General features: G+C 37.7%; 2 protein-coding genes across 2 annotated transcripts; one reads left to right on the forward strand and one right to left on the reverse strand.

Annotated features, from left to right (window-relative positions):
- Positions 1 to 482: 482 nt before the first annotated feature.
- Positions 483 to 9,294, forward strand: pomt1 (protein-O-mannosyltransferase 1). The gene is made up of 19 exons (XM_036598298.1): positions 483 to 935; positions 1,929 to 2,035; positions 2,107 to 2,157; positions 2,296 to 2,442; positions 2,571 to 2,679; positions 3,662 to 3,721; positions 3,886 to 3,979; positions 4,070 to 4,225; positions 4,639 to 4,769; positions 4,883 to 4,978; positions 6,435 to 6,527; positions 6,710 to 6,806; positions 6,937 to 7,029; positions 7,193 to 7,313; positions 7,407 to 7,504; positions 7,909 to 8,022; positions 8,127 to 8,253; positions 8,367 to 8,544; positions 8,660 to 9,294. The coding sequence occupies exons 1-19, from the start codon at positions 817 to 819 to the stop codon at positions 8,832 to 8,834; spliced, it is 2,166 nt and encodes a 721-aa protein (XP_036454191.1). The 5' UTR covers positions 483 to 816; the 3' UTR covers positions 8,835 to 9,294.
- A 28-nt stretch (positions 9,295 to 9,322) lies between these two features.
- On the reverse strand, positions 9,323 to 23,021 carry ccdc180 (coiled-coil domain containing 180). The gene is made up of 36 exons (XM_036598297.1): positions 22,907 to 23,021; positions 22,426 to 22,502; positions 22,224 to 22,333; positions 21,682 to 21,810; positions 21,415 to 21,525; positions 21,222 to 21,317; positions 20,980 to 21,143; positions 20,521 to 20,640; positions 20,353 to 20,432; positions 20,181 to 20,269; positions 19,971 to 20,090; positions 19,249 to 19,422; positions 18,925 to 19,040; positions 18,204 to 18,330; positions 18,015 to 18,057; positions 17,233 to 17,342; positions 16,950 to 17,113; positions 16,684 to 16,859; positions 16,354 to 16,534; positions 16,102 to 16,248; positions 15,876 to 16,020; positions 15,619 to 15,735; positions 15,426 to 15,524; positions 15,187 to 15,273; positions 14,861 to 15,048; positions 14,143 to 14,213; positions 13,958 to 14,039; positions 13,446 to 13,526; positions 12,992 to 13,061; positions 12,744 to 12,888; positions 12,433 to 12,593; positions 10,963 to 11,100; positions 10,767 to 10,878; positions 10,314 to 10,419; positions 10,065 to 10,206; positions 9,323 to 9,871 (listed from the first exon to the last, which is right to left on the reverse strand). The coding sequence occupies exons 1-36, from the start codon at positions 22,915 to 22,917 to the stop codon at positions 9,737 to 9,739; spliced, it is 4,224 nt and encodes a 1,407-aa protein (XP_036454190.1). The 5' UTR covers positions 22,918 to 23,021; the 3' UTR covers positions 9,323 to 9,736.
- Between the last annotated feature and the right edge of the window lie 798 nt (positions 23,022 to 23,819).

A 23,819-nucleotide genomic window follows, 5' to 3' on the forward strand; every position in this document is an offset into this window, starting at 1 on the left:
ATTATTCTTGTTTTGCGCTCTTGATCTAAAGTAAAATGATAAACCTCAAAAGTCAGAGCTGTGACCTCTACATAGTAGTACAGGTGTTGACAATAAAAAATACCAGCTTCATATACAAAAATACATGCATGTATGAACTGAAAGTAGTAAACTGTGGAACAAAGCCAGGATTAGGGCTGGGTATCATTTATGCAGTTCACAACTGCTCTTACCAATATCAGTAGTGATACCTGGACTTAAATGGCAATTCCTGAAGGATATAATATATACATTCATATTTTTTAATATAAACATTAAACATTTCTCTCCCTATTTTTCTATCTACACATACATATACATATATATGGTTAAAGGGGAATTCAACCAGTTTTTCTTTTGACCAGAAGCGCTCAAACATTTTGCAAACGACTGTAAATAAATATATGTTTAAATAAATTACGGAGTTGTGGACTTTTATTTTGAAACTGAAAATAGAGCAGAGGGGAAATGCTCTCCTGTTGAGACAGGGCTCACTTCTTTAAGCTATAGAGGATTTTATTAACCATGTTCAGTTAATAGAGCTCGTAACGTGCTTTTCTGTAAAACAGTTATTCATTTCAGAGCATGTAGCTGAACAAAAAGAGCCTGAGCTGATGCGCAGCCTTCATTAAGCAGCGCCTCAAGTGCCCAGTCGTCTACAGAGCAGACAGAGCAGAGGGGACTGAGAGAAAACAGAAAACTGGAGTCTGAGCTCCTCAAAAGTTATCTGACTGAATGCTGAGCCGAACGGGACTGACCCAGCAACTGTGGCAGGTTATCGACAACTGATAATTGAGAATGCAGGGAGTTAAACTGCCAGTTACTGTAAAATGCGAAATCAATGTGTTGCTGATTGCGGTGACAGTACTGGGGCTTCTGACCAGACTGTACGGGATTCAGTTTCCAACATCTGTCGTGTAAGTAACTTATGCTGTGGCACAACGTTGTTTTAAAGTATGCATTAATATAATACAGGTCAGTCTTAACTGGAGACTCAAGTGTCTATGTAGACGGTCTTATCATTGTCAGCGAGCCAATAAGTGTGCTTGATCCAAATTCCAGAATGGTGATTGGCTGATGATATATATATATATATATATATATATATATATATATATATATATATGATATATATATATATATCTATATATATATATATATATATATATATATATATATATATATATAAAAATCATAAAGTTGTTTCTGTCAAAGGGGGCAGTACCAGTCACCGAACCCAGGGGTGTACTTACTTTTTCAACTGAAAGAAGACATCTCAGTCAGTTTATTTAAAAAAAAAAATCTGAATCAAAATGCAAATGAAATTTCCTTTGGTCTTTTTTTCTATTACATAACATTTATCTATACATGCTGTTTAGCGATGATCAAATACCGATATGCCCACGTATGTCAAAAAAGCATGTTCTAAAGCAAAATAAGCCCCAAATAATCCCCCATATTTATGAATATTTTACCATTATCAGTACCACGTATAAAACCTCAGAAGACGTGTAGGTTCATTGGATAAATGGATCGAATGGATGTATATTGGATGTATATGCGTTGTGGACATCGGCCTTGGGTTCTGCCACCACCACTGTAAATCACCACAATTAATACGGTTCTTCACAATACACCATCTCAAATCAAAACGCTTTAATTGACTTTGTTTATGTCGCAATGATTGAATAATGCAGGCATTTTTTAACTATAAAAATTTAACTATATATATATATATATATATATATATATATATATATATATATATATATAAATATATATAGAATAAGAGAGAGAGAATTAATGTTTATATGAAAATATTTATGTATATATTATGTAATTTAGGAATTGGCATTGAAGTCAACACATCTCTATTAATACCCAGCTCTAATGCTGTCTTTGTTCTACAGTTTTGATGAAGTTTACTATGGGCAGTTTGTGTCTCTGTACATGAAGCGGGTGTTTTTCATTGACGAAAGTGGACCACCTTTGGGTCACATGATTCTAGCATTAGGAGGTGAGCACTATTCTATCTGGCATAGTCTGTAGTTTTCACTGTACATTATTTTAATGCAGTTCTTTCTTCAGGCTACCTAGGAGACTTTGATGGCAACTTTGTCTGGAACAGAATTGGAGCTGGTAAATAAGATCTCGTATTATTTTGCTCTGTACTTTGTCAGTAAATATAATATTTAGATTTTAGATTAGTTATTTTGACCTGGGTAGTGGATAACACATTTCACACATTTTGTTTGTCTGTTTTCTTCTCTGTTACAGAATACACCAGTAATGTTCCTGTGTGGACCCTCAGATTGATACCTGCCTTGTGTGGGTCACTTTGTGTGCCCCTTGGCTATCTTCTCATGGTGGAGCTGGGATATTCTCATTTCACTGCACTTGGAGCATCCTTGCTTCTCCTTATGGGTGAATACAAATTTCTTCATCTTCCTCTTGAGGGTTGAGATAAACTCGATTAAAAATGTTATGCAGCCAGGTTAGTAGAGTTTTGAGTGGTTGTGGAACTGATTGATGTTTTTCCTCTCTTTTTCTAGAGAACTCACTAATTGTACAGTCCCGCTTTATGCTGCTGGAGTCAGTGCTTATATTTTTCCTGCTACTTGCTGTTGTGTCCTACTTGCGGTTCCACAAAGCCCCAAAGAGGTGAGAATGAGGATCTACAGTGCCCAAAAGTATTTTAAGACACTTCTGTTATCATTTGTTTGTAGAGTTTTTTATATATTGTGGACGTTGTGCTTTACCATATTCAGAAGTACATAATTACAGCTATATTACGACAAATCAATCAATGGTTTGAGTCTAAATGAGCAATAGCAAGCTTCAAAACTTTCACTCAATCCTCTATTTTCCTTCAACACAAATGTCAAGACACTAATCAAAATGCAAACACATTCAAAACTTAGATCTTCAACGCACCATCCAGCACACCAGACTCATTAACATTCTGAGAGAGAGAAAAACGTTAGAATGCTAAGAAAACTTGAATACTGAATTAAATTAATCTGACAAAAATATTGTCTCTTTGTAATAAAATGTATGTCAGAAGAGTTACAGATACACTGAAAATTCCAAAATAAAGAGTGAAAAATGTACTGAAATTAAGGAAAGAAACAAGACATTTTCAACACCTACCACAGTCTTATCTAAAAAGCCTGACTGAGAATCAGTTGTGCACATTCATGCACTCCATGCTTTAAAGACTTCAAGCTGTCATCCAAAAGAAGGACATGCAACAAAATACTAACTTCAATTAAATTCTAAATAATGACTTGCGTAGAAGAAAGAGACACGGATGTTTATCCCGCTGACGTTCCTTTTGCTTGCCTTAAGTTTTCAGTTAATTATGAGTTTCAGTTAGTAACCGTGGTTGTTATGTTCTGATGGATACGAAAGAATACTTGATAAATTATCTTGGAAAAGTAATGAATAAACAAGATATAAATTATATTTAGAGAGTGTCCCAAAACTACTTTTGAGCAAAGTGTATAGGGTAATTTGTAAATTGAGTGAAGCTGTAACTTCACTCTTTTTGGTCCCCAGACTTTAATTGCCACAGTAACACAGTTACTGTCTAGATTATTTTTCTATGATTTAGTTGATGATCAAAGCATCTTTGTGGTTTCAGTTCATTATGGAGATGGCTGTGGCTCTTCCTCTCTGGGGCCAGTTGTGCGTTTGCAGTGGGGTAAGTATAGCAATCAAAACCCCCAAGGGCTTCATAGGTCAAGCCCTTTAACTGTTTACAGATATCTTGTGATAATATTTCCACTAACTATTTAGCTTAGTGTAATAGAGTGTGTGAAACTGCTAGGCCTTTGATATTTATATTAATCCAACATTTCCCCCCAGAGTGAAGTACATGGGTCTCTTCACTTACTTGCTGTTACTTGGTCTGGCTGCAGTTCACACTTGGCATGTCATTGGAGATAAAACGTTAAGCAATGTGAGTTTTTTTTTTTAAGTAAAAAATCTCATGTAAACAATACCAGAGCCCCTGACTACAATAGCCTCCTTTTTCCTTCTTCCTCTGTAGGGTAAAGTGTTGGTGCAGGTCGTGGTTCGGTTCCTGGTGCTTGTGGTGATGCCAGCCGTTCTGTACTTGGGATTTTTCTATGTGCATCTGATACTACTGTACCGTAGTGGGCCACATGACCAGATGATGAGCAGTGCTTTTCAAGCCAGTCTAGAGGTACCATCCACTTTGGACCAGTTTGATGAAGGCTCTCAATTGACAGTGTTATTTAGACAGAGTAACTGTCTATTTAAAGGAGTAGTTTCATACTAAATGCTAATTTTTCTAACAGTGAATAAAATCATATAGCCGATTATACATTAAGCCAATGATATCATGCCCGATAGTGGCGACAAGCTTCCGTTCACAATTAACCGTGTTAGCACCTTTGGTTGAGCTGTGCATTTAAATGTCCTGAATCTGATTCTCAGTTTGTGTCTGTCGGCCAGTATTTTCTTTACCAAAAGTAGATCTGCAGTTCAGAAAGCAGGTGTGAATTTGGAACAGGGTCTGATTTACAAAGTCTACACTGACTATGACTAAACATAGAGGAAAATGGGTTAACAAGAATCGTCCATTCTGTAATACAGGGCGGCCTGTCCAGGATCACTCAGGGTCAGCCTCTAGAGGTGGCATTTGGTTCCCAGGTGACTCTCCGCAGTGCATCCAGCAAACCCCTTCCATGCTGGCTTCATTCCCACAAGGCCAACTATCCAATCAGGTCAGACGCAGCTTGTGGGGTTCATTCAGTAATGGGATTTCAGTAATATGTAGCTAGATGGTAATCCTGGATTAAATGCGATTATATCCTTATATCTTCCTGTTGATGTACAGATATGAAAATGGCCGTGGCAGCTCCCATCAGCAGCAAGTGACCTGCTATCCTTTCAAAGATGTCAACAACTGGTGGATTATTAAAGACCCCAGCAGGTATGCATAGATTTATCAAGATAGAACTTAACCCGTAAACAAAAAAGCAGTTATTGCTGCCTTCTGATCTCCTCCTCTTTTTTAATAATGTGAAGTCCCAGTATGATGTCACATTTGTTTTGATGTAAACAAAAAAAATTCCTATGTCAAAAATGACTTTTTCAAACAAAGCAGACACATGAATTGGAAAATATACTTCAAACATCGGTGTGTTCAAATGACTGATTTAAAAAATCAATAATAACTGCTTATTTCATTCTGAATGTGAGCGCACACTTTTGCAGTGCATTCAACAATAAAGACAGCAAGCATGCTGCTTTGTTTGTATCATACCTCTCAAGTTCAGACAAATTCAGTGCGTGTGATTTTACAGTCTCCTCAGTATGCAGGGAAAATCACTCAGTTTGGTGGGAGAACGTGTGAAAATGCATAGACATTGCACTGTATTATTAATCTCTTCCTTAAACAGCAGTTAGTTCTAACAGCACAGTCTGATTAAACTCTGCAGTTAATTTTGATAAACACAGCAGATTCAGGTTAATCTGGCGAATGATGAAAAACCTGAGTTAAACTTGATATTGTGACAGTTTTGTGTCTCTATCCAGAAAGCAAAAGGTCAAAGGCTTCTTTGGTTTACTTTTTTATTTTGCAGAACTGTGATAAAACCAATAGAACACTTGAGGTCATATGAAAACACTTGTGTTCTGTTATTGCTTAAACAACACACTGATGTAGTACCAGCATATGATCACAAGATGTCCCTTGTGTTCCACAGCATACAGTGGTCAGCTCTGTACTATACATCTATTTCTAGTCTATTTACTGATCTGCTTTTAAAACAAATTTTAAGCCACATCTTTTCTGTAATGCCTGAGATTTGAATGGTTTGGTGCGAGACTGTGGAATCTGGCCCCAGTGTGTGTGTCTTATGGTCAGTGTGTGAGACTTTAGAGGTATGTTATTTAGTGATGGAAAACACTGTGGTACACAGCAGTCTCCAATTCCACATGCTGTTACATTTTACTATGTCCGGTATGGACATGCATGCGTTGCAGCTTCTCTGGTGGCAGATCTTAATGAGTTTAAGGCGACATTGCCAAAGTTGCTGGTTTGACAGGGTTTACGGTGGAATTGTTTTATGTCTGTTTTATGTCTGTTTTATGTACAGTGGACTAGTCTAGTGAAAATATAAAATGCAGTGTAGAACCCAGTGATGTAATGATCAAAGATAAATGTGAGCAACCTGAAAATATAATAAATTTGCTGTAATAACATGTTACACCTACAATAAAATATTATTGCATCACTGATTTTTATTGCATCATTTAATTACATACACAAAGTAAGTGCAAAGTGTATTATGTTATTGGGAAATTACAATGAAGTCTGAAAGATTTATGTAATTTTGTAATTGTAAGGTTTTTTTTTTTTTTCTGTTTTAAACCCTGATCCTCAGGCAGAGTCTTGTTGTGAGCAGCCCTCCAAGACCTGTCAGACATGGTGATATTATTCAGCTGCTACACGGAATGACATCACGATTCCTCAACACGTAATTACATGCCATGGTCACCAGTTTCCTCTAAGCCATATATGACATGCATGACTAGTGTCAGATATTAGTCTATGTGGTTGACATTTCTGTATGTCAATTGTTATTAGGTAAGATGGTTGAATACTAAAACTGTATTATCCAGTATGTGTACTTTAATTTACTTTGTGTTTTTTTCTAAGACATGACGTTGCAGCTCCCATGAGCCCTCACTCTCAAGAAGTATCTGGTTATATTGACTTTAATGTGTCCATGCCAGCTCAGAATCTGTGGAGAGTGGTGAGTAACCTGACAGCACTTCTATAAAACTCAAGTGCTTTGATGCAGATTAAACAATCGAAAGTAATTTAAATTCATTTATTGAACTTTTTTTAAGTGCTCAGCTGTGTAATGATCTGTCTATCTGCAGGACATAACAAACCGGGAGTCTGACAGAGATGTGTGGAAGACTATTCTATCAGAAGTGCGACTGATCCATGTCAACACTTCTGCTGTGCTGAAGGTGTGTATGTGCGTATGTCATGTTCATGCCCTTAAAAGGACCCGCCAATTGTAACAGCTCAAAAAATGAGATAAAACGTTTCGTTTCTTGGAATCCAGTCACTCTTTACTGGTCAAGTGACTTGCTTTTGCTGCTTTACACTGTTTCTTTTTCTGTTGTGCAGCTAAGCGGAGCCTCTCTTCCAGACTGGGGCTTCCGGCAGCTGGAGGTGGTGGGAGATAAGATCTATAAAGGCTACCAGCAGAGTGGGGTGTGGAACGTGGAAGAGCATCGTTATGGCAGGAGTATGAGAATTCCCCTTTTCTTGGAGGAATTTGGTATTTGCACATCTACATTCTCATACTTGATTTTCTGTATCTGTCCATAATTGTGCTTAGGTCATGAGCAGAAGGAGAGAGAACTGGAGCTTAAGTCCCCCACTCATGATGACATAAGCAGAAATCTCACTTTTATGGCCAAATTCATAGAGCTGCAGGTAGGTGTGGCATACAGTTTGGTTCATGAGCATCAGTCGTTGAATTGCTTTAAATCAGAGGTCATTCAGTTCCTAGAGTCCAACAGTTCGGTGATTTCCCTGCTCTAAGGCCATGCACAGATGAGAGTTAAAGTGTTAACTGTGACTCAGTTTTTCTGACCTCTGTGAACACAGAAATCCGACTATTGCCTAATCATATTCAAACCACTTTCATATGTAGTCAGATGCATATGCTATACACGGCATAATTTAACTTTAAACCTGGTAATTACCTGATGCGTTCAATCAGATGTGAGCAGGAAAAATCACAAAATTGTTCTGAATTTCGACCATCCGGTGCTAAAATTGTCTTCTTTATGTAAATATCCTTTATGCATGTTGTTTGTGTGCAAACCTATTAACAGTGGAAGATGCTGACAGTCAGAAATGAAGAGTCAGAGCACAAATATAGCTCCTTACCTCTGGAATGGATCACCATGGACACCAATATAGCATACTGGCTTCATCCATCAAGTAATGTACGCATTTGTTGTTATTGTAATTCTTCCCTTTTTGTATATTGTTGTTGAAATGAGGAACAAATGTATCAGTATTATATGGACTCCTACATTGTCTGTTTTAGGCACAAATCCACTTGATTGGGAACTCTGTCATCTGGACCCTGGCAAACCTTGCACTGTTTGTGTACGTGCTCCTGTTTTTAACTTACCTGCTACGACGACGGCGGAAAATAGAGGACATTCCTGAAGGTTATTGCTTTATATATGGATCATATATAAATTTACAATGTTTACATATATATATATATATATATATATATATATATCCCCGCCATTTTACACTTTGTTCTCTTCATATGTAGCCTGTTGGGAACAGCTGGTTCTGGCTGGTGTCGTGTGCTCTGGAGGATGGATTGTTAACTACCTGCCCTTCTTTCTGATGGAAAAGACCCTGTTCTTATACCACTACCTTCCAGCTCTCACTTTCCAGATCCTGCAGATACCTGTTGTTGTGGAGCACCTATACACTCACGTATTGAGGTGACTTTAGAATAATAATTGTAAATGATGCATGGCCATGTTAACTAATTGGACTTTAGTATAGATATGGGCATACTTCTTATGTAGCAATGATTATTTTTTTTTCTACCCTCAGATCTCCTTCTCAGCAGAAGGCGTTTGGTGGAGTTATTCTGGCAGCATTGTGTTCAGTGTACTTTTGCTACCGCACCTTCAGCCCCCTCACATATGGCAAGCCTGAGCTGACCTCAGAGGAGCTGGCTGCACTCCGCTGGAGAGAGAGCTGGGATATTCTTTTTCGGAAACGGTGATCACTAGAATTCTACTTCCTGAAATTTCTGAATAACACAACACAGAGTTGGTACAGAGTGGAAAATATGTAGCACAGGTTTGCAGGAAAGCAGCCTCCTTGGTTAAACACAGGATATGAAATTGAGTGTACATGTTGTTTTTATAATAACATTAAGGTGCTTTCTGAGGTTGGAGAGACCTTTCAGAATGAGGTTTGAAAGGTTTGACATGAATGTGAAAAGGCCTCATCCATAAGAACTACTAAATCTGGAAAACTTTAATTCCTTTAAAGTATTAATTATTCTGTGTTATCTTAAACTTAATTAGCCAGTTATTAAATTTCTTACTGTGAATTAATGTCGTGTGTAACATTCAGAGTGGTACAATTGTACTGTTGTTTGTCTTTTGGGACTTGTTAGCCCATTGAGAACAACTTCTGCTGCAGTACTCAATTTCATGAATCCTTGCACAACACTAAACGGTGATACTTGAAAATAAGAAATAAATTACTTATTTTTTACTTGAGTCAGTGTTTTGTGCTTCTTTTCAAATTTATTACCACTATTATGGTAAAGGAAATTTGACAGATTTGTCCTGATTGGCAGTGATACACTACAAGAAATAGAGTAGCTCAATGTTTACCACAGAATGGTTGTTGTATAGGTTTAATTTGTCCCACTTTTAAAAATGCAGTCTAAAATTGTGTCCCTTTGCTCTCAGTACATTAGTAACAAGAAGAAGATCCAGCACTATCTAATCCATGATGCCTGATTGATAAATAAAAGTGTATTTTATGCAGTAGGAATATATGACTTTGAAAAGAAAAAAAAAGATCTAATCAATATTTTTACAGAGCACTTTTTTAGGGTATTTGATGCATCAGGAGCATTCCAGAAATTTCATGTCCATTAACGGCTTGCAGTCACTCTGACTTGAGCGTAGATAAAGTCTTCAGCTGGACTCTCCAGTGCTCCTGCCAACGCAGCAGCTCAGCCTCCTGCTCACGGCTAGACTTCTCAACTCTCTTCAGCTCTTCCATCACCCTCTCCTCATAGCTCTGGGTTAAACAGATACATTTAGACACGTTAGACACAGCCAACATGACAAAAAATCCTTCTGTAGGCTTACAGGGAGTATACTTGCCCATTAAGACTTCTTTTGATAATTTGGAGCTTCAATAACACTGGCTTTAAGTGTATATGTGGCTTGTAGGTTGCTTGTAGAGAGTAGTACAAAGTGTTTTCACTTACCTGATGCAACACATTTCGAACCTCTATAGCTTTGAGATGCCCCATTGTGGTTTTAGCTGTAGTTATAGTGGTGGTCGTGTGCTGTTTCTGGTTAACAAGTGAGTCATCAGTGGTTCCAAAATAGTGAATTCCAGGCCACGTTCTATAAAATGAAAACTAAAATAATAAGTGGGATCTCATCTCTTTTATACAAGAACTTCTTTTATGGGAACTGTTGGGACTGAGGTATGAGATTGTCTCAGTCTGTACCTGCTCCCTCTTTCCAATAAAGGTCTGTTTTTGTCCTCCTCCTGTAGTGTACCTGCGTGTTTTCGACGAGCAAGCTTTGTGATAGTTTCCTGCTTTGGTTCGACAACTGCAGTCATAAACAATTATTAGGTTACAGATCCAGTACTCAGGATTTTGATATGTATTCCCATTTCAAAACAATGCAATCCACATTTTTTCTCAAATATGGTAATCTTAGATATGTCACTAGTTATATAAAGTTTAAACTGGGATGCATGAAATGAATCTATGAATCACAACTAAAGAAAATGACTGAATGCCTGAATGTCCTAAAGATTAATTTTTTATTTAAATACACTTTGATAGTTCCTTCTGTTGTCCGTCTGGCCTTATGTTTAACTTTGTGAGTTGTTTGTTTTCCTTTGTTGTGTCAAAACCATGCTTTTATTCATGCCCTTACAACAGACTACCTACATCGTCCTTGGACCTCGTCAGCAGTCAGCATGTTGTCCAATCGGAAGAGAATGTTCTCTGTCAAAGTTGCAAGTGCGGTCACAAACTCGTCTGCGTTCTTCCTAATACAGGCCTTTTAGAAAACAACATAAAAATCAAATGATTGTCATAAACAATAGCTTTCATATCTGAAGAGACAGCATAAAGCAGGTATGACCTGGAGTTCCAGTCTGCTGTTCTGAGTAGCCTTCCTCTGTTCCTCCTGCCTGTCCTGCTCAACCATAACCAGCCTGCTCAGCTCCTCTTCACACGCAGGGTGGCTCAGACGAACACGCAGCTGATTGCTGTGTTCTTTCTGGTGAGGAGGAATGTACAATGTATTAACAACACTGGTTTGGTGTGTGCAATCAGTCCCAAACCCTGGTCCTGTAGTAGCCAAAGCCCTGGATAGTGTTTGTTAATTAGCTGATTAAATTGATCAGGTGTGTAAGAGCAGTGAAAACAGCAAAACATGCAAAACAGGGGGACTCCACGACAAAGGCTGGGAACCACTTACAGCAGGGGATCCCAACCCCAGTCCTGATGACCCAACACTGCACATTTTTGGTGTTTTGTCTCATCGAACACAACTGATTTGACTCATTAACTCATTAACAAGTGTCTCACTGGCTGGACCAGGGATGACACAAATATGTGCAGAGCTAGGGGTTTCCAGAACTGGCACTGGGAACCCCCTACAGTACTGTGCAAATGGCAAGAACAACCCTTCATTTATTTACTTTCAAGCAATAAGTAAAGGTTCATCTTTAGGAGATATTTCAAAGGAAATTAGATAAAAGATTCCATTTGCATTAGGAAAAGCCAAAAGAAAATTACTGAAAAACAGGAGTTTCCAAAAGTGAAGTTCAAATATTATTAAAAGATATAAAAGGGACTCCTAACAACCTGGTAGACTACCAAAACTGTCACGACTAGATAAGCAGTACTGAAAGCTTTAATCTTGGAGAGAGGCGAAATTCAAGCTCCACTCTTGCTTCAAATCTGAAAAAAATCCACAGGTGTTTCTGTCCATCCTTCCACTGTGAGAAGACAACTCAGCAATATGAGTCTGAATGGATGTTTAGGTGTTAAGAAGCCTTTACTGTCAAAAGAAATTTTGCACTCAAACTGTAACTAGACATCTGAGTTGTGGAGTAAAGTTTTATCAACTGATAAGTGTAAATTTGTAATTGGGATTATTTGGATCATGAGAAACGGAAAATGCAACCAACTTCTAAGACTAAACTTTACAAGTGTGGAAAAATATCCCTGCAGATTTCTTTGAAAAACTCTCCAGAAAGTCTCCAAAAAAGAATGGAAGCTATAATAAAAGCACACAGTATAAAATAACTTTTTGGTTCCCCAGACAACCTTTCATGAGATGTGCAAATTAAAATGTAAAGGTTCTGGGTTTTTTCAAAGAACCATTTAGGAACCTTTACATTTAAACTTCAAACAGGTTCTTCACACTTGCACATCTAATTTACAAAAGTGGTATATCAAAGAAAAATCCATCAAAAGGTGCTTTTAAACCTTTTTGAAGTTTAAATGCAAAGGTTACAGTTTTTTCAAGAACCAAGCCAAGAACCTTTTAGGTTTTACTTTTAAGTGTAGGATGCAATTTATCCAGTTAACACGAGGCATCTACCTTCTTTTGTTCACTCTGTTGCTGAAACTGTTCAAATTGCTGACGGATCAGCATCACATTCCGGCTCAGATCCTCCAAATGCTGATCCCTCAGTTTTGTGAGAAGCACTTCAGGCATGTCACAGATACACTCTTCAATAGCCTTCAACTGCTGCTGGAACTCTAGTCAGAGAAGTAAACATCAGCTACTGTTCTTACATGGTGCCATATTTGTGTAATTTTCATCTGTGTATTAATTTTGGAAAGCTAGATGTTTCGCAACATCAAAAAGACTCCATTCATGTGTAAATGTGATCACAGGGACAGACTAACCTTGCACACAGCAGCTGTGGTACTCATAAGACTGACTCTGGTAGACAAGAAGCCTCTTGTTTAGCTCTTCAGCACACGGCTCAAAGGACTCCTGGATGTACTGAGGGCGGCTGACAGGACGACGCTCCTTCTTCTTGTAGTAGTCCTGATTGGGGGAGTTAATAGATCTGAGTTATTCTGAACTAAGATTAGTTCTGAGTTATTTTGCAAGAATTCAGACAGAAGAACTGTAATTAGAGTGTGCATACCTCAGCCACCTGGAGAAGAATATCATTGGCTTGCCACAGAATGTTGCCAAGAAAGCCTTTAAAAGTGAGGCTAAAATAGCACAAATAAAAAAGGATCATCAACTCCATATGAAGGATTTTCCATGTAATTTTATGTATTATTATATTTTATTATATGTATGTGTCATTATATTATTGATTAAAAATCAATTCTTAAATCAAAATAAAAATCAACCAAGAAGAACTATTCTATTATTTCTACCTTTCGGCACTATTACAATCATATTTGAAAATAAGAATGTAAACTACAAGTGAATTTAAGAAAAATCTATGTCATTTCTTTTAACTCCCTTTGGTGTAAAGCAGTCCTTTGATTACTCCTACAGCAACATCATTTATGAGAGCATCTCCGCTGCCAAGTATATAGTACATACAACAGAGTGTGTTTGAAGTATGTAGCCTGTTACATACTTACTTGCCCTTCTGATCTTCAGGTTTAGAGCCAAACACCTGGAACCTTTTATCAAACCGAGTAGGTTTGGAGAATCTTCTTAAACTGAAAAAAAAATAATTTTAGACGGTATAAATATCAGCTGAATATTCCTCAAATAACTACAAAAGGGGTTCTCAAGAGATGCATCATTTGAAAAGGTCGCACCCTATTACAACTTGCCATAGCTGGGAATTCTTGAAACGACAGTTGGTCATGCTCTCATTGGAAGATAAATATGGCTCTCTACCTCAGATTGATGCTAGCTAATTATTGGCATCTGCCAGAGGAGACTTAGATAACAGGGTGAAACCAGATTAAAAACTACCAAAAGTCCCAATATGACCTAATACAGGAATAAACCACCACATTATCAAAAAGAAACCAAAAGAAAATTGCCACATGACACATCCACAAAACAAAGATGCGCATAATAAAGTCAGCCAAGGTGAAAGTGTGATCTGAGAACATTTTGGTGTAAAATGGACTTTGCTAACCTCTGTGAGCTGACAGACTCAGCTGATTTCCTGCACAGGGTCTCCAGGCCTGACTGGCTTTGACTCCTCCCTGACCTCTGACCTGACACCACAAGAGAGCTTGGTCTGACAGGGACTGATGGGTCAGATAGCAAACTACAACGTTTAACTTCAAGATGTAACTTGTTCACATTAATGTTATTTACCTGTTACTGCCGCTGAGCTTCGGTCTGTAACATCTGCACTGACCTCATGATTAGCCTGAGGGTTGCTTATCCTGAGGTTTTGATAAGGGAAAATTTAGACAGTGTGTGGTGAACAAGTCAGTTAGAAACTATGTGTTCCGGGTTGTCGGGTGTTACCAAGATGTTGAAACAGTCGCTGTCCAAACATGAAGCAATGTTTGGGTTTAGCAGAAGTTAAAAGGATTGTTCTTTTTATTTCAGCTCTTTCTGAACTACTGCTATTGTGTTTAGAACAAAACATATAATTTACATATAACATTAAGAAATATATTTGCATATCCTATTGTGTAACTACTGTGTTTGGTGTAAATTAATCACAGTTTCAGTAACCGCTAAGCATTGTGTAATTTGGTATTAGACATTATTTCTCACTCTTGACTTGAAAAAAAAGAGAAATTCTGTCAGTAGTGCCGAAACTTCCAACTAGTACAACCAAAATTTCTGTTTGTAAGTAGACTATGAGATATTTTTGCCACATTTGTGTAATTTCTTAACAGCAAAATAACAGAAAAAGTCAAATGTGCAGGCTTAAACCTGTAGATACAGCATGTAAATTGAAGTCTAACTCATTATGTAACTTTGGAATTAATTATGTAATTACAAAATGACTAATGGTTCTAATGGTTAATGTTAGTAATCTGTAATTTTTCGTTCTTCCACTTAATAGCTTTTTTCTTACCTAAGCAGTCCTTTTATCACTCCTACAGCTGCATCATTCATAAAGGCAACTCCCATGCGGCTGGGCTGAAGGAGGGAGTCCCCAGCTGGGTTTAGTACCTTCTCCTGTTTACGGGAGCGGGGACGAGCAGCCACTGCAAATGCCCCCTGCAAAGGGGCATCAGGTAGTGGAACAGCCATAGAAGGGTCCTGCATTAAGGAAATGATGATAACAGTGGAGTGATGGTCATCGTCATCATTACCATAATCTTTAAATAACATAATGATCTTAGAGAACAGGGGGCTCAACACATCAGCCCAATCACTGGTAGTGGTGCTGCAACATACCAAAAAGCAGTCAAGATACTGACATCTCTTTCGTAGTTCTTCTATCAGAGAAGCTGATAAACTGGAGATGTCTTCTGAAGTTATAACCTGTAAGACACTTCATATAAACCGATGTACATTTTCTACATTTTAGTTGTGTAATTCACAATACATAGAACATGCTTGTCATGAATATAAATGTCTGTATATTCTAATATCAGTTGATGCATTGGTCATTCCCAACTGTAAATATGATTTACCCTCTTTTCTGGACTGGCTTGGGCACAAGCATGGATCATTTCTTCCAATTCACTCATCATAGTAGTGATCACCTTTTTCTGCATGTTGCTTTTCATTACCTGCAGGTACACATATATATTGTTAGAATGGACTACAGTTAGAGGCAGAGTATTCCTAATAGCCTACTAATAACCTTCAAAGTGTTTAAAATACCTCAGCTTTAATCTGGACCTGTGTATTTGTCAGCACTCCTTGGATTTTCTCAAGAAACATTAGATCCACTGTTAGAAAGTGGAACTTCTCTTCAAACTTGTTGATTACATCTTTTGCCTGACAAAGTAAACAGAAATAAATTACTTATAAGTGTTCTGTTTCAGTCATTTAGTCAGCAAAAGTGCACTGTTAACTTCTTAACTACACTACTGAAAAAGGTATAGTTCAGTAGCACTCAGTCACTCAATAACTGTTACCTTTTCTAGGCATCTGGACTCTGTGCCCTCCATCTGCAGCGTAAGAGCCTCATCAGCTGAGTCAATTCGCTTGGCTATCTTCTCTAGGCGCTTTTGGTATACTTCAATCTCTTTGGGTGTGAAAGTTCCTCCTTCAGAAAACAGCCTTTACATAACAGAAAAGACGGTTTATTCCCTGATTTATACTAGACTCACACTAAAACCCGAAAATATATCATCGACTTACTTGAAAGATTTCATTAATTGTGCATTAGCCTCTCTAAGGCCCTCAAATTTGAGCTCTATGTTTTGTCTGAAGTGTCTCTGTGATTCCTGAATGACATTCATGTGTTCAACCAAGCTGGTTTGTAGTGAAGCACAAAGTTTTACCAGCCTGTTAAAGACAAGCACATAGATAAGCATGGAGCACAAAACACGAAACCCAGCCCAAATCTTTTTTCCACTGTTATTATTACTGGCTAATCACAAAGATACTTACTTGTCAGATTTGGTAGCAATTTTAAAAGTGTCCTCCATGTTGTAGATTTGAGAGCGAAAGTTTTCAGTTAATTTGTGTTGTCTGACCTGCAGCTCGTTGAAGTCGGTTTGGAAATCAGCTAAGGCCTGTTGGATACCTTTGCAATGTCTATCCACATGATCTCGATGTGAGATCAGTTCAGCTGGAAGCATCATACAGAGAGTGTGCAAACAAGTTTTAAAATACCCATATTTACATTATCATATACTGTTCAAACCATGTGCAAAGCAGATATGTCATGAATCTACAGTACAATCAGTAATTAACAGCGGTAGTCGGGTAAGGACACACCTGCTCGGACATCATGAATCTCCACCTCAACTCTCTTGGCTCGAGGTTGGTGAAGATGGAGGCGGAGATCTAACTGAGCCTTCAGCTCCTCCTTCTTGGCTTGGACGATTGTCACTGTGTTATTCAGTACTGCATAAAACCTCTCCTCAAGATGATTAAAGAACTCTTCTCTAATGCTGCAACAGTGGGACAAACCAGATTTGAAAGCAGACGACAATAACAAGAAACTAGTGTTATCTTGTTGCTTTTAAATACACCAGTCTTACGTTTTTTGTAATTCAATCAGGAGACTTCTTGGGTACAACACTCGCTCCACTTCCTCAAGGTTCACATCCACCTCACCCTCACATGGCCTTACAAAGCCGTAGCAGTTAAACACATGGCCCTTTGCAGTTGTGAAAGTTTCATTGTTTTGAGGGTCATGAAATTCCTGTGAGAAATCATTAAGGTCATGCTAGAAAACAAAACAAAAAAACAAAACAAACCATAAAAAACAAACACAATGGAATTTTTTAATAAGTTAGGAATAAAATTCACACATATATCTACCTCTGTGAAGACTGAGTCAATGGAGCAATGTGGATTTGCCTTCTGGGAAACATCTGGTTGGTGTTTCCTCCTCGGACTTGCTACTGTTCTTTTCCTCTTTATGCTGGCATCTGATAAAATTCAGCAGTCAGACATCAAACATGCAATGCTGTGCAAAGCAGAGCACCCTTCATTTATTCAATTACCAGTCATTAATTACAGTTATTCATTTTTCAGCGTCCGTAAAAATAGCAGAAAACATATTGAACAGAAAATTACACAGAAACCTCAACAACTGCTTTTTGTCTCAGTAACAGCTTCTTGACAGCTGCATACCCTGCAGACCTACAACAGTGAGTTGTCTTCACACAGTGGAAGGATGGACAGATGCACCTGTGGAATGTTTTTAGACCTGAAGCTAGAGTGGACCTTGATTTTCTCTTATCTCTCAGTGATGAAAGGCTATGTGTTTTGTTTTGTTAAGTTTATGGTGATAGTTCATAGTTTTGGTGGTCTACCAGGTCTTAGGAGTCTATTTCCTTTATGTCTGTAAAAAATGTTTGAACTCCAGTTCTAAAAATTCCTATTTCTAAAACGTACTTTCCTTTGACTTATGCCAGTGGATTATTTTATATCTAATGTCCTCACAAATATCTACTGAAAAAGAGTGACTTGTACTTAATGGCCTTTTTTGACTAGAAATTAAACAAATCAAGGGTGTTCTTTGACTTTTGCACAGTACTGTACATGAAAAGATATCGACAGATTCCAAGAAAAGTGAATGACACAGATTTTTGACTCACCAAATTTAAGAGAAGGATAAAGTGTTTGAAGCTCCTTGAGATCCTGGCATATGTAAACAGACTTGGGATTACTTATGACCCAAAAATCTTAAAAAGTAAATGAAGATGATGTATACATGTAGGGAACTATGACAACAGTACTGGCTGCAAGTTTATTTGCATGAAGCCAAGTCAAGACTGAATCTGTACCTGGTTGCACACTTCTTTCACACTGAAGTATCGACTGAGTGCTGAGCTGTAAGACTGTAATTCTTCTAGGACCATTGCAGGGAAACTCTCCACTGTTTCAACTTCCTCTTTATAGAAAGTGACATGTCTGTAGAACACGAAATTGAAAATATCTGGATATTAGCTATGGTGACTAAACCACAAAGTGAACCTATGGTCAGTCCATGTAAAAGCAAAGCCTCCTGACCCAACTACCACAATAATACTTGCTTAATACTTCCAGGAAATAATTTTACTGTAAAATAAAAAAGTACTGTGATATGATTAATAAATACAAAATGATCTGATGTAGTTATTATTTCAAGATCCCATTTAGGTTAAACATACCTTAAATCTAAGAATAAGCACTGAAAAATGTATAAATCTAGCTTCAGCACTTAAAAGGTAATAACTTATCAAAGTTTGTACTTTCTTCCTTAGCACTCATTTAGGGCAAAAATTAAAGCTACATAAACTTCTGTGATTCTGTATATCTAAACTATCTGGAAAAAGACATACTAAAATTTTGACAATATTTCTTAAATAATAATAATAATAATAATAATAATATGTTAGCTGATGCCTTAGGCATTTTTACAGTAGCTATTTCCTGAAAATTATTAAGCAAATCCAAGACAAGCAGTTCTGAAATCGGGTGATTTGATGCGTATATCCCCTCAAAAAAGCAGAAATAACTGATTACCCATCCTTAACTTCCTCCAAGAAAGCAAGAGTTTTCTCTAATGCAGCTTTCAGGGCTTCCTCTGTACTTTCCTGTCTGAGTTTGTCCATCAACACGTCCAGCTGAGCCTCTTTTTTCTAGCAGCAAAACACAAATTGTGCAGACTCGTATGGAAAGGCATTTCTAAAATAATTGCATATGCATCAACAGAGGTCAACTGTATAGTAACTACTTTGAACAATAACACAGGAGTATCCAACTTTCCACTAGACAAAAACAGAAAGACTCACCTTAATTGACCTCTGTCTACATGCAAACGGGTTAGGACATTGTGATCCGCCTCACCTGGTTTTCCTGGTCATAGTAATAGCGAACTTCCTCAAGCTGATCCTGCAGCTGCTGCTCTCTTATCTGCAGGCCTGCACCGTGCACCTCCCACAGGTGAGCTGCACCACGCATTAATTTGAACAAGGACTTACTCAAACGGGCGGCAGTCTTGGCCAGATTCTCAAAAGCTTTCTGTAAAATAAAAAAATGAAGATTACACACTTTTTCTACATTTGTGTATAATTACGATGTAAAAAAGTCACACAGAGTGGTTTGACGTGAAATGCGCCATTCTAGTGAAACTAACCAAGTCAGATTTGTTCACAGTGGTGGTGATAGGAACCAGATGTCTGAAGCGTTTAATGACTCTAAAAGCTACATCACAGAAGTCATTACATGAAATAATTACAAATATGCTGCCTGATGCCTGAGACATTGTTTTACAACAGTTTTGAGAAAAGATTTTGGCAATTAAAAAGTGTGTATATATTTTTTAAATCCACTCACGGCAGAGAGGTACATGCAGTGCGTACTAAGGCAACATAGTATGCAAGGAAAACTGTTATTATACTGTTCACTTCTCACTGATCTAATTTTGAAAAAATAGTAGCACTGACCATTATATTTTATTGAACTTCAAATAATAAGGTTCACAGAAAGTAACACACGGATTATTGTTCAGTTAACTTTTTGAGGCAGCCAATTCTTTTTTACAGATACTGTACTTTCCTTGAACTTACATCCATTGCTGCCAAATGTCCCTCTGCTTGTTTCTGGCACTTGCCAATTACAGGTAGCAGATCAGCATTAATGATGTCCTGTGCCTCATCTGAAGTGAATCCATATGTAGATACTTCATTCTGTTTATGAAAATGGGGGCAGGTTTTATCTGTTTTTCAGTGTTACAAACACTCTACTAATGGAAAATATGAAATCATTATGTCTCTAACCTTGAAGCGTTCAGTTTCTGCCAAACATTCTTGCCAGGTGTTTTCATAATATTTACGCAGTTTCGTCATTGTGTCAATGTGCATGCAGTCTGAAAAGTTGTAATATCGGCACAGTGAGTCAAAAAACTATGCTTAAATATATTATGTCAATATACAAATAGGATATTCTTACCAATTTTCTCATTGACTAAAGACAAAGAGGAGTACCATTCAGCAACTAATGCCTTAGAGCATCTTGGAGGGATCATAGTTCTTCAAACAGAAACACAAATTCAAAATGATGTTACTATAACCATGCTTTTTAAAAATGTAGTTTGCAGTCCAAGTTTAAATACTTCACCTGATTTGCTCAAGGATTTTGATACGTTGCTCACTGTACATTTCTTGCGTTTTCCACATGGTGTTCAGAGTGTCTTGTACATTTTTAGGGCTCTGAATTGCAGGGCTGTTTATGAAGTTTCTGAAAATGAAACATGAGAAGTAATTTCTTTTTTATCATGCTTTAGGACTAATAATGAATATACTTTTCTGTACGCTCTATATGAAAGGGTCAGTTTACCAGACATAGATAAAATCTAGTCTTAGAGTAAATTGTAGTGTAGTGTATTGAAATGCTTTTCCACAACAGCCTGTATTCCCAGTTATAAACATAAGTTTATAACTCCCAAGACTATGGTTTGGTTTTTGTTTCCACTCATCAAGCTGAAGTAGTGGGGCAACATATTTTTTGCCAAATAAAATCTATGTTACTATATTCAACACTTCAATATGGAGGCAGAATGTGTTCTATTGGACTGACTTAAACCATCTGACTGCAGCCAGAACTTTGATTCTCTTCCAGTCCTGAAGCTTGGTCTCCCACTTCTGACGGTGAAGAGCCTCTTTCTGCAGATCCTTTTCCATCAGGTTCAAATGCAGTTTGGCTATAGCTCGCCTATTTGCCAATAATGCTTGGTTGATCATCTGTGAAAAAGGAACCCATCATGAATACATACAGGCTTCAAAAAAGTCATGACATTTTCTACAGAGAGAGTATCCTACCATAGCTTCATTATCAATCAGACGATGGACGTCAGAGGGCATGACATAACTGATTTTTTCAAGTTTTGCCGCATATTTCTTTAGCAATGCTGAAATCTGGAGAACAAAGACAAATTACATATAATGTGACATCATATGTCTATGCATGACAATATGGACAGCATCTCAACACGGATCCACTGTACACATGTACCATTAATGCTCTTTCTGCCTCAAATTTGATGAATGTCTCATCCAGCTCCTGTATTAACTTTCTCCTCATAGCAGACTCATGACTAACATTGCTCCAAAACTCATGCAGATCCTGAGAGAAAATGAAAACAAAATCTGCCACACTGAGATGTCAACAACTCAACAGCCACCTGAGCACAGAATTTATACAAATTCCCTCATAAATTGAAAGATGTTATACTATTACTAATAAGCCATATTATGAAACCACATAGATGTGGACACTCACCTGATAGCTGAAGGCTTCTAAATCAGCAACGATTTCTACCTTCTGCAAAAGTTTCTCTAGCTTGTCATCACACTCTGACAGTCTGAGAAGGATATCTTCTCCAGTTTGTTTGAACAATGGCTCATATCCCTGAGAAAGAAGAGACAATGGTACCACCTTATTTGGATAGCCCCCTATAGATTATCTACAGATGTGCAAATTATTAACAAAACATCTAGTGTTGATTCTCAACAGTCTTAGGGCTAGGAAGAATTAATACCAGGGTTAGGTTTAAAACTAGATTTAAGGTCAGGATTAGGTCAAGTGTTGGGGTTAGTGAACATTAAGGTGAATATAATAGATATTTAGTTGAATGTAAGTTAAATGCATCTACAAAGCATCTACAGTGGGCTATCCAAATGAACTGTTTTGAAGACAACTACTGAGTCCAAGCCACAACATGACATGACCGATCTATAGTAACACCATGGCTTCTTGATACAGTTTTAAAATGTATGCATATTCATCACCAGGTCTGAATAAAAACATATCAGGGCATGTACCACACTGAGCACAGAAAGGTCTGCCTGAAGCTGAGCGACAGATTCTGTGTGATCCCTTTGTCTTTTCTCCATGAGCCGCTCAATGATGTCAGAGCCTGTCTTTGCTGAAACTGTGGGAAGAGTTTGCATGAAAGAGTTTTCAGATGAAATAAAGTGAAATGAATGTGCTCTGTTCTTTAACATTATTACGAACTCTACCAACCAACGTTATCAGGCAATCCTCGAATCTCTTCATAATCAACACGATCCTCACTCCTAATGCCTGACAGTGTCTGGTTCCTGTCAAACAACATATTTTATACACTATAAAATAAACGTTGAAGACTTGACAGACTTTAACTGAACATATTCAGCCACAATACACATAATATAACTTGCTGTATATGTAAAACTTTTTGCGTACATGTTTCAGTTAAAGACTTTTCTCAGTAGATTCACTGAGGAAGGTCTTGTGAAAGTCTCTCACATGTGCCTTTAGATCCCATTAGGAAACAATCAAAGGCATTTAAAATCAGTCATTAGTCAAACCATTAGCTGTGATCCTTTGCATTGTGGTATCAACCCACTGAAAAACCCAAAACACATTGCAAAAACATCAGGAACCAACAGAAACACTCAATGATGAAGACATTTGTTCAGCAGGGCACATAAAGTAGACCAAATTTATCACATGAATGTTGTACCTTATAGTCATATCGCCAGAGCCTCGATTAGCCCCAGCGTGCTGGTGTGGCCCACTATCTGTGTCTCTGCTTATAGGGTCATCTCCACTGAGGTAACCATCATTTGTAACACGCCTCCTCCGAGTCTCATGAAGAGACAAAGATAAATGAACCTAAGAAGGAAAAACCAACTGTTTTGACGTCTGTATAAGTTAGTATTTATGCATTTTGCAGAAATACCCGAAGGTATATAGGATGTAATAATTGGCTGGACTTTGCAAAATCTGCCTAGCATTTTGATTGGTCATATTTGAGCCAATACTTTTAAAGAAATAAGAAAAAATGTCTGCTGTGTCATCAGTTTGTGCTGTCAGTATTCCTGTTAACACCCACCTCCACAGAAGGAGCAGTTTTCTGTACAGTGTTTTCCTGCATTTAATTTTAAGTGTTATTAAATTTAGTTGCTTAAAATGGCCATTAACTGATCACACTTCTTAATCAATTAATACAAACAATATGTGCAATGAATGAAGCTACCATCACAGAAAAAAGCCTACTAGAGTGAAGCAGCGATGCGAAGCCACACATCTTCAAGGAGTCTGCTAAGGCACACTATATGGACAAAAGTATTGGAACACCTACACATTACACCCACAGGAGCTTTTATGACATCCCATTCTAACCTCAATAACATGGAGCTGGTCCCCCCTTTGAAGCTATAACAGCTTCCACTCTTCTGGGAAACCTTCTATAAGATTTTGGAGAGTGTCTGTGGGAATTTTTGCTCATACATTCAGAAGAGCATTTGTGAGGTCACACACTGATGTTGAACTTGAGGGCCTGGTTCGCAGTCTCTGATCTAGTTCATCCCAAAGGTGTTTGATGGGGTTGAGGTCAGGGCTCTGTGTGGGCCAGTCAAGTTCTTCCACACCAA

This window comes from Colossoma macropomum, unplaced genomic scaffold (assembly GCF_904425465.1).
Source record: "Colossoma macropomum unplaced genomic scaffold, Colossoma_macropomum, whole genome shotgun sequence".
NCBI lineage: Eukaryota > Metazoa > Chordata > Actinopteri > Characiformes > Serrasalmidae > Colossoma > Colossoma macropomum.